This window comes from Temnothorax curvispinosus, unplaced genomic scaffold (assembly GCF_003070985.1).
Source record: "Temnothorax curvispinosus isolate PA1 unplaced genomic scaffold, ASM307098v1 QBEX01008212.1, whole genome shotgun sequence".
Lineage (NCBI taxonomy): Eukaryota > Metazoa > Arthropoda > Insecta > Hymenoptera > Formicidae > Temnothorax > Temnothorax curvispinosus.
The window spans coordinates 230493-242020 of NW_020217992.1; the positions used below are offsets into that span (position 1 = coordinate 230493).

General features: G+C 31.9%; 3 protein-coding genes across 3 annotated transcripts in view; all 3 read right to left on the bottom strand.

The window, feature by feature from the left end:
* LOC112457753 (odorant receptor 4-like) overlaps positions 1-2191 on the bottom strand; it is a 2399-nt gene extending 208 nt beyond the window's left edge. Inside the window, exons 1-4 of the mRNA XM_025020972.1 lie at positions 1124-2191; positions 736-835; positions 453-563; positions 38-197 (exon numbers count right to left, since the gene is read on the bottom strand). Of these exons, the coding sequence (XP_024876740.1) occupies positions 38-197; positions 453-563; positions 736-835; positions 1124-1923 (1171 nt within the window). The 5' untranslated portion in view covers positions 1924-2191. The remainder of the gene's footprint in view (positions 1-37; positions 198-452; positions 564-735; positions 836-1123) is intronic.
* A 254-nt stretch (positions 2192-2445) lies between these two features.
* On the bottom strand, positions 2446-4592 carry LOC112457754 (odorant receptor 4-like). Its single transcript, XM_025020973.1, has 5 exons — positions 3802-4592; positions 3501-3600; positions 3230-3340; positions 2830-2985; positions 2446-2550 (listed from the first exon to the last, which is right to left on the bottom strand). The coding sequence occupies exons 1-5, from the start codon at positions 4590-4592 to the stop codon at positions 2497-2499; spliced, it is 1212 nt and encodes a 403-aa protein (XP_024876741.1). The 3' UTR covers positions 2446-2496.
* A 1268-nt stretch (positions 4593-5860) lies between these two features.
* Positions 5861-8123, bottom strand: LOC112457756 (odorant receptor 4-like). Its single transcript, XM_025020974.1, has 5 exons — positions 7333-8123; positions 7035-7134; positions 6761-6871; positions 6404-6559; positions 5861-6124 (listed from the first exon to the last, which is right to left on the bottom strand). The coding sequence occupies exons 1-5, from the start codon at positions 8121-8123 to the stop codon at positions 6071-6073; spliced, it is 1212 nt and encodes a 403-aa protein (XP_024876742.1). The 3' UTR covers positions 5861-6070.
* Between the last annotated feature and the right edge of the window lie 3405 nt (positions 8124-11528).

An 11528-nucleotide genomic window follows, 5' to 3' on the forward strand; every position in this document is an offset into this window, starting at 1 on the left:
TTTGTAAGGAAACAAAGAAACGGTATATCTGCATTACTTACATCACCAAAAGTTGCAATAGACAAATGAAATAATTTTCCAGCAGTCATCTTGATAACGTTATTCGATCGAGCAATAATCAAAACGAGACCAAGCGCAGTTTTGTGATGTAGATTATACCAATCGGTCATGTATGCCATTTGCCCGACATATTTGCACTAACAAATTGACATAAGAGTTAAATTCTGTTTGAATAATAAAAAGAATTTGACAATTTTGACAATTTAACAAAAGATGTTAAACGAAACGGAAATATTTAGTTTTATTAAAAGTGAATTATATTTTGAGATTTTCTTTATTAATATATACGAGTATTATATTTCATTATTTTTTTAAAAGTATTGAATGGATTATTAGAAAATGTCAAAATCTGACATTTCCTGGTCTCAGCGTTTTAATTCTCGATGTATTACCTGTTCTGTAATAATCTCTCCGATGTAGCAAAATATAAAAATATTGAAACTCATCGATAAATACACAATAACATAAGATATTATTTTTGCTGTATCGAGCGTTTCCCAAGCCTAAAAATTAAAATTTAGGCTCATCTTTATCGTTTAATCTATTACTTTAAGTACGCGTTTTGTCATGGAATAGCGATATTTGGCTTCTCATAAATTTAATTACAATTAGGTGCGATTATTAAGAATTTCTAATAAGATTTTCTAATAAGATTTTCTTACGTTTTTAGCGTACCATAATGGTGTAATATCCAAGTAAACACATAATTACTGTGCATCCCATCAATTCTGTAAGAGAAACTGGATGCATAATACTTTCCACGCGTGATATAAAACTGAAACGTATAATAGATGTAGGTGTAACACGAAAGAGTTCTTTTTACAAACGAGTCATCCGTACATTGAACTGATGCTCTTCGTGAATACTATGATGACAGATCCTCTTTTTAATAATTTAGAAAAGGAAAATAAATTTATCTTAATTCTAACGAAAATATCTATCTTTAAATGATTATAATTAATGATTAATTTACATTATTCCAAGTAAGTTTAGAGAGTTTGTTTATTAAATTTATAAAATTCTGAAAAATGTGTTTTTTAACATGTGCCTGCGTGTAAAATACCTCAATATTCTTAGATGATGCTCCACGATAACGGCCACTTTTCCTTCGGTTGTATCATTTTCTTTCTTCTTGTCAACAAGTTCATGTAGCCACGTGTACAGCACGTTCAGCTGACCACAAGCATGTATCGCGAAGATAGCGGCTAGACTGCAAGCACCGACGGTAGAGGAATTTATTATGAACGTTGACAGGAATTGCAGAACCAATGCGATTTCATTTACAGGACTATATCTCGTGTCGATGATTTTACTGTAAATCGGACATGTCATCGGATGCGTCGTGAAAGTCTCATTGCCAACAGTGATAGGTACAGTTTTCATCGCCCTTGCTAAGCTGAATAAGAAGGCACCGCCTTGCATGATCAGTCCACAGATCAAGGCGACAGAACGACCGTATTTGGCGTGTTGCAGCATCACTTCGCGATCGTCGATTCTTTGTATGAGACGCCAATCTGTCTCCATGTGTCGTATTAATTTGCGAATATCACCGCTGCGCTTGAGTAGCACCCAGTAATTTACCGATCCCATAATCCTGTGAAGCAGTGGCCCAATGGCGTTCAGTCTTGCCTTGATGTTAACTTTATCAAACAACACATGTAACAAACACGGTACCGTTACGGATGCTACCATACTCGAACAAATAAGAATTTGCAGTAACACAAGGATTTTCCATATTGAGTTCGACGCATTTATTTGTGGCCACGCACCGATTGGCACGAGAAACCACCGACTCAATTGTAAACTGTAATCGTTATATTTCTTTGATATGTCGCTTTCTGGCGCACATTTGGAGTTTGACATGATCACTGCACGAAAGCGCACGGTGCACTGCCATGGATAGGCAATTCATCGTGCTAGAGTTGAATATGAAGAAGCGCCTGCGCCGTCCTTAGGAAGAGTTTGGTGGACGGCCTTAAAATTACTTTGAGAGGGGCGTAATTTCAATCGATATAGTTGTTCGTCGAGAGTCTATTGTCAGATGTCTAAGAGAACATCGCGTGTCATGAGGAGTGTAAGCGTAGATTCGTGGAAGTGATACTAAAAGAGCTTTAATTTAGCAGATTTTCTTTTGTTCGACGACGTATATTAGCTACACCCCTTGTATTGATTAATAAGTCAATTAGTTTTAAGTGGTGATAAAAATTACAACTTCATAAAATATATAGTAGTAGAAGTAGTAAATACATATATGATAAAAATTAGGAATTTATATTGTATAATATAAACTTTTGCGAAAATTATTTAATGACCAACAATGCTGTGTCATTCGAATGTAATAATTAATTTTATTTATTTCGATTTAGAGGACATATTTATCCCCCATTTCTTATTCCGTATAAAATATATTTTACACATTTCTGAACCTGTCATGTTTTACATAGTTAATGTTCGTAAAAGATTTAAATATATCATGGAAGTTCTAATTACCTGAAACAACAAAATGTACGTTTTTATATATTATGCAAATGATTATATATCCTGAGAACGATAAACATATTTCTTGAGATTTTAAATCTCTCTTTTTTCTTTTAGTTAAACAAATGACTTATTGTTTTAAGACAATGGATAACATGAAAATGATTATTCCAATTTTTATAGAATTTTAAAGATTTTTAATTAACAAACTATTATGAAAATATATTGATTATATTTTCTTTTAGCATATCTTTCAGAAACGTTTTTATGAAGACGATATATATTACTTACATCGCCAAAAGTTGCGACAGACAAATGAAATAATTTTCCTGCAGTAATCTTTATCACGTTATTTGATCGTGCAATTATTAAAACAAGACCACGTGCAGTTTTGTGATGTAGATTATACCAATCGGTCATATATGCCATTTCTCCGACATGTTTACACTAGCAAATCGATACAAAATTAAATGTTTCTTATAATTAATTTCATAATTTGCATTTGATAATTAAGTTTGCAAACAAAAATATTAATGGATGCGAAATATATACTCGACAAATGCCGAGTTTTGCTAAAAATTAAACAATTATATTTTAGTATTTTCGTATAATAATATAAAAGGATGTCTTATACAGTTAAGATTCATTGAGTTACGAAACAAGGAATATTATTCTGCTGTCGATATATTACCCGTTCTGTGATAATTTCTCCAATATAACAATATATAAAAATATTGAAAGCCATCGATAAGTATACATTAATATAAGATGTTATTTTCGTTGCATCGAAATCTTCCAAAGCCTAAAAATTTATAACGCTAACCTCTATCTTTATATAATAACATGATTAACTTGCTTTTACTCCATTTTCTTGGTAATATGACATTAAAATATTTATAAATAAAGAAATTGATTGGTCGATACATTTAATAAGATAACAATTTTTAAGGTCTTTATCATACCAAAAGAAAGTAATATCCCATTAAGCACATAATCATTGTACATCCCATCAATTCCACAAGAGAGATCTTATTCATAATACGTTCCACGCGTGCTATAAAACTGAAATGTGTATAATAGTGCTCATAATCATTAGATGTAAAGATCCTTTCCGAGAAACTATATCGATAACGGCACATCTTTTTTAGTAATTAAAACAATTAATATTTGTTCTAACAAAAATGTCAGTATATCTTTGATAATATTGCTTTATATGACATGTACGAGGCCCAAAGTTTATTGTCTATTTACGTATGTATGTACCTCAATACTCTGAGATGATGCTCTACGATAACGGCCATTTTTCTTTCGGTTACATGATTTCCCTTCTGATTTTCTACAAGTTCATGTAACCACGTGTATAGCACGTTCAATTGACCACAGGCGTGCGTTGCGAAGACGGCCGCCAGGCTGCAACCACCGACAATAGATGAATTCACTATAAATGTTGACAGAAACTGCACAATCAATGCGATTTCATTCACAGGGCTAAATCTTGTGTCGATGATCTTGCTATATATCGGACACGTCATCGGATGGATCCTAATGGTCTCGTTGCCGACAGTGATAGGTACAGTTTTCATTACCTTGGCCACGCTGAACAGGAATGCACTGCCATGCATAAACATCCCACAGATCCCGACGACGAAACGACCGAACTTGGCGTATTGTATCATTACTTTGCGATCTTCGACCCTATTTATGATTTCCCAATCTGCTTCCATGTGTTGTATTAATTTACGAATGTCGCCACTGCGTCTCAAAAGCACGTAATAATTTACCCAACCCATAATCCTGTGAAGCAACGGAGCAACGGCGCCTAGCTTCAGTTTGATGTTGGCATCCTCGAATAACATGAATAATGTACATGGTATCATTATACATGCCATCAAGATCACGCAAATAAAAATGTATAACAATACGAGTATCTTGCTCGAACCGTTTATTTGCGACCATATACCAATTACTTTGAGGAACCATCGATTTAGTTGAAGACTATAATCAATGTTAGTTTTAAGACTAGTACTTCTAGACATATGTTTCGACTTCGTCATTGTCACTTCACGAAGGCTCCCGATGTACTGTCGCAGTAGACAGTGCGCTTGCAAGGATTGTGTTTGAGTAGGCGCCTGCGTCAACTTCGAATGAAGTTTGAGAACTTCATATTGACGTTTTTTTTTTCTGAGAGACACGCTTGCACGTTCGATCAATAGCCGTCTATAGCGGATTGTTTATTTTATCAGTTTGACAGGAAACCGTATTCAGAGAGGAAGATGAGAATACATTTGCGAAAGTTTCGTAAAATATAAAACTTTAATTACTTAATTTTAGGCGATTTGTCAAAGGATATTTGATATTACAAAATGTGTGATATTACTATAAAAATTCCTTTAAAAAAAAGCGAAGGAAGAGCTCTAAGTGTCCGCGACCGTCAAAATAGTTAATGTTGTTCTAACTTGTTTTTACTATAAAAGTGGTGATATCAATTATCAAATATTGCGCCAACTGCGCATCAGTTTATATATATACGTATATAAAATATACCTCATTTTATTACCTATTTTTAAAAAAAGTATTTAAAATTGATACTACCTATTGTAGTTTATTGTTGCTTTTCTGCGATGCCAATTGATTCTCTCGCTGCGCTTACTTTATGACCAGCTGTCATCGTATATTTTGACAGTTGTGTGTATCAAAGAGTTAATAGTGCAATATAGTAATAGTATAATGTTAGAGCTAAATAGTGCGCGAAAAGCGCGCATCTGTGATGTCTAGTGTCATAAAAGAGATATTTTGTGATAACTTTTTCATTGTTTTTTTCGCTATATAAATACATAAACGAAACGCATTGCCAACTTGTCTCTTGCGCCAACGAGCCTCGGTCTCCCCTACATTTATACAAAAATAGGTTAAGTAAATCAACATTACTTTGCAAAATATTTTGACGAGCGCGACACTTGGCGTCCTCTTTTCACCTTTTTCTAAGAAGGTAATTTTTATGGTCCTAATAATAAATAATGTATCTATTAAGATATTCTTTATTATTAGGACCAAATTCATTTTAAATGGCAATAAAAATGAGAATTTTGTAAAATATACAAGTTGTATACAGATATGTGATAGAAATGTCAACAAATTAATAAACGGCGATACGAGTCAGGCGCGGTACGTGGTGCGCAAGTAAAGAAATTAATAGTTACAAAAGTAACGAATTACAATGTATATAATTTATACATATACAAATATACATATATTCCAACTTGATAAACTTGATAAACTGCGCGTCCGATTATTTGTCGGACTTGAAACACAGCTATCGTTGGAACATTAATACCTTTCCCTCCCCAGAATTATGTGATAAAATTTAGAAATTTATATTGCATAAACCTTTGAAAATAATTTAATGGCTAACAATTCTGTGTCATTCGAATGTAATAATTAATCTTATTTATCTTGATTTAGAGGACATATTTATCCTCCATTCCTTATTCCGTATAAAATATATTTTACACATTCCTGAACCTGTTATGTTTCACATAGTTAATGTTCGTAAAAGATTTAAATATATCATGGAAGTTCTAATTACCTGAAACAACAAATTGTATGTTTCTATATATTATGCAAAATAATTATATATTTTGAAAACGATAAACATATTTCTTGAGATTTTAAATCTCTCTTTCTTCTTTTAGTTAAACAAATGACTTATTGTTTTAAAACAATGGATAACATTAAAGTGATTATTCCAATTTCTATAGAATTTTAAAGATTTTTAATTAACAAACTATTATGAAAATATATTAATTATTTTTTCTTTAACATATTTTTCAGAAACGTTTTTACGGAGACAATATATATTACTTACATCGCCAAAAGTTGCGACAGATAAATGAAATAATTTTCCTGCAGTGATCTTCATCACGTTATTTGATCGTGCAATTATTAAAATAAGACCACGTGCAGTTTTGTGATGTAGATTATACCAATCGGTCATATATGCCATTTCCCCGACATGTTTACACTAGCAAATCGATACAAAATTAAATGTTTCTTATAATTAATTTCATAATTTGAATTTGATAATTAAGTTTACAAACAAAAATGTTAATGGATGCGAAATATATATGCAAACGCCGAGTTTTGCTAAAAATTAAACATATATATTTTAGTGTTTTTATTGAGTTACGAAACAAGGAATATAATTCTGCTGTCGATATATTACCTGTTCTGTAATAATTTCTCCAATATAGCAATATATAAAAATATTGAACGCCATCGATAAATATACATTAATATAAGATGTTATTTTCGTTGCATCGAAATCTTCCAAAGCCTAAAAAGTTATAAAGCTAATCTCTACCATTATATAATAGCATGATTAACTTGCTTCCACTCCATATTTTTGATAATATAATGACATTAAAATATTTATAAATAAAGAAATTAATTGATTGAAGCATTTAATAAGACGACAATTTTTTAGGTCTTTATCATACCAAAAGAAGGTAATATCCCATTAAGCACATGCATATCGTACATCCCATCAATTCCGCAAGAGAGATCTTATTCATTATACTTTCCACGCGTGCTATAAAACTGAAATATGTATAATAATGCTCATAATCATTAGACGTAAAGATTCTTTCCGAGAAATTTTATCGATAACGGTACATCTTTTTTAGTAATTAAAACAATATTTGTTCTAACAAAAATGTCTGTATATCTTTGATAACATTGCTTTATATGACATGTACGAGGCCCAAGTACTCAAAAGTTTATTGTCTATTTACGTACCTCAATACTCTGAGATGATGCTCCACGATAACGGTCATTTTTCTTTCGGCTACGTGATTTCCCTTCTGATTTTCTACAAGTTTATGTAACAACGTGTATAGCACGTTCAGTTGACCACAGGCATGCATTGCGAAGACGGCAGCCAGGCTGCAACCACCGATCGTAGATGAACTCACTACAAATGTTGACATAAACTGCACAACCAATGCGATTTCATTCGCAGGGCTAAATCTCGTGTCGACGATCTTGCTATAAACCGGACACGTCATCGGGTGCATCCTAAAGGTCTCGTTGCCAATAGTGACAGGTACAGTCTTCATCACCTTGGCTATGCTAAACAGTAATGTACTGCCATACATAATCGCCCCACAGATCCCAGCGACGAAACGACCGAACTTGGCGTATTGCAACATTACTTTGCGATCTTCGATTCTATTTATGATTTCCCAATCTGCTTCCATGTGTTGTATTAATTTACGAATGTCGCCACTGCGTCTCAAAAGCACGTAATAATTTACCGAACCCATAACCCTGTGAATCAACGGAGCAACGGCGCCCAGCTTTAGTTTGATGTTGGCATCCTCGAATAACACAAATAGTGCGCATGGTATCATTATACATGCCACCACGATCACGCAAATAAAAATGTGTAACAATACGAGTATCTTGCTTGAGCCGTTTATTTGTGACCATATACCAATTGGTTTGAGGAACCATCGATTCAGTTGAAGACTATAATCAGTGTTACTTATAAGACTAGTACTTTTAGACATATGTCTCGACTTCGTCATTGTCACTTCACGAAGGCTCCCGATGTACTGCCGCGGTGGACAGTGCGCTTGCAAGGGTTGTTTGAATAAGCGCCTGCGTCAACTTCGAATAAAGTTTGGGAACTTTATATTGACGTTTTTTTTTTCTGAGAGACACGTTTGCACGTTCGATCAATAGCCGTTTATAGCGGATTATTTATCCTATCAGTTTGACAGGAAACCGTATTCAGAGAGGAGGATGAGAATACATTTGCAGAAGTTTTGTAAAATATAAAACTTTAATTACTTAATTTTAGACGAGTCGTCAAAGAATATCTAATATTACAAAATGTGTGATATTACTACACATTTTTTTTTAAGTGAAGGAAGAGCTTTATGTGTCCGCGACTGTCAAAGTAGTTAATGTTAATTTTTTTAATCTGTTTTTGCTATAAAAAAGTGATACCAATTATCAAATATTGCGCCAACTGTGTACGAGTTTATACATATAAAATGTCATTTTTTCATTATCCACTTTTAAAAAAGGTATTTTAAATTGATACTAAAATCTATCGAAGTTTATATTTGTCGCTTTTCCGCGATGCCGATTGGTTTTCTCGCTGTGCTTACGTGAGCGTCTGTTATCGTATATTTTGATAGTTATGTGTATGAAAGAGTTAATAGTGTAATAAGGACAGTTTAATATTAATTGTATGCATTTAAATATTTAAATGTTTAATCATTTAACTATTTTAGCATTTTCTTCTACGTCAACAAAGACTTCTCTTTTCTTTATCGATGTATTCAAGATTGTTTCAGATTTAAGTTTTGCAGAACATTTTTGTTTTAAATATAGAGCTAAATAGCGTGCGCGTAGCGCCTGTCTGTGATATCTAGTACTTGTAAAACTGACGTACTTTGCGCTCTCGGATCTTATGGCAACCAAGTAGAGGAAGTGCGGATATTGCGGGATCTAAGCCTTTTTTAAGATAACTTTAAAACTATTAAAGATTACTGAACTCAGTTTTCACCAAGTTGTAATGCCGAATGTTTTGTTATAACGTATTTCTAACAAATTTCATTTATTTATAGTAAGTTCAATTTTATATCAATTTTTTAAGGTAAATTTTGGAAGTGTAATGTGAAACAGTCGAGTAATGCAGAACATTTTATTAATCTTGCAAAAAAAATAATTTTTTTTGTATTTTGATGCATGTTAATGATTAAATAGTCTATAACAATTATTATTCTATTATAATATTATATATTTAGTACATTACAATTACCTACAAACTCTAATTTTTGTATTTTATGTAACAATGTCATATAAACGTATGAAACATGTTTAAAACTTTTACTCATAATATATACCTATTAATAATATATACTCATTATAATAATAGTGCTCTTGAAAGAAAGAAACAATAAAAATACTTATAAAAAGTGGTGGGTTATGCAAACTATTCCATTATTTATCTGACATCGCTATTCTTACCTTTTTATCGTACACAGTAGAAATGTATGACATTTACTAAATAGACTACACTAAAGTTCTATCATAGTTTTACATGCAACAAAAGACGACTAAGAATCTGCGAAGTAGATTGACTGCAAAATAAAAGTTTATAAAATAATCTTATGCAGTAAGCGATATACACCAAATCTTTAATTTGACGTATTAACTCTGTGACACCGTGTATTACGCTGCCGTATTATACGTTAAATTAGCGGTCCAGAAGTTAGTAATTCCACGGCTGTCTACTAAGTTGTAACACTTAATAGACTATACTATAACAGATATCGTGATAGTTCATTACTCTACTATCTCACAGTACTCGCACTTCCTCACGTCTTATAAGTTAGCGGAACAAAGTGAGCAGAATCAATTCTAAATAATATTTTTATTTGGTGCTTATTTGTTGCTAAAACTTTGCCAAAGAAAGAAATTCGTTGCTCTGTAAGTTTTCTTAAAAAATGTTGTTCCGCTAAAAGAAGATTAAATTAGCGTGACAATATACATATAACAACGAAATTGCATAAAAATAACATAAGAATTTTTTGCTAATTTGTTGCTCACAAAATATGCTAGTCCCGATTTTGTTGCTCGCAAAATAAGTGTAAATATAACAGCGGAAAACCTCAGCGTGCGGATAGTTACACGAGTAAAGTGGCAGAAAAAAGTTTGTTGCTTGTTTAAATTTGGTACTGGCGTATTATCTGAATTTGTTACTTTCAAAATATCCAAGTTTTAAATGTGTTGCTTGCAAAATAAGTATAAACAAAGGCGGAAAACTTCAGCGTGCAGACAGTTACAAGAGTAAAGTACCAGAAAAAAAGTTGTCCGCTTAAATTTGGTAGAGGCGTATTGTCTGAATTTGTTGCTCTCGAAATATCCAAGTTTTGAATTTGTTGCTTGTGAAATAAGTATAAACAATAGCGGAAAACCTCAGCGTGCAGGCAGTTACAAAAGTAAAGCAAGCAACAAATTTTTTTCTGGTACTTAATTCTTGTAACTGTCTGCATGCTGAGGTTTTCCGCTGTTATTTACACTTATTTTGCGAGAAACAAAATCTGGACTAGCATATTTTGTGAGCAACAAATTAGCAAAAAATTCTTACGTTATTGTTATGTGCAATTTTGTTGTTATATGTGTATTGTTACGCTAACATAATTTTCTTTTAGCGGAACATCATTTTTTAAGAAAACTTACAGAGCAACAAATTTTTTTTTTTTGCAACTTTCTAGCAATAAATGAGCAAACAATAATATTATTTAGAATTGATTCTGCTTATTTTGTTTCGCTAAATTATAAGACGTCACTTCCTCTAATACAGTATATGAGTCATGTGCGCCAAGTTTGTCAGTTTTATATAAGTATGTATCATAAAGAATTAAATTTTATAATTTGTACAAGTATTCTTTCATACTCTATTGGCGTAATATCTGATGTTACTACATTTATACAAAAATAGGTTAAATCAACATTGTTTCGCACAATATTTTGACGGGCGCGATACTTGGCGTTCTCTTTTCACCTATTTATAAGAAGGTAATTTTTGCAGTTCTAATAATAAAGGATATATCTATTAATTAAGATATTTTTTATTATTAAGACAAAATTAATTTTAAATGCCAATAAAATAAAAACATTGTAAAATATAGAAGTTATATACGGATATGTGATAAAATTTAGAAATTTATATTGCATAAATCTTAGAAAATAATTTAGTGGCCAAAAATTCTGTATCATACGAATATAATAATAATTAATCGCATTTATCTTGATTTAGAGGACATTTATTTTACATCTTATTCTAACAAAATATATTTGTCACATTTCTAAACATGTTATGTTTTACACAGTTAATGTTCGTAAAAGATTTAAATATACCATGGAAGATTTAATTACCTGAAACAAGAATATGTTTGTTTCTACATGGTATACAA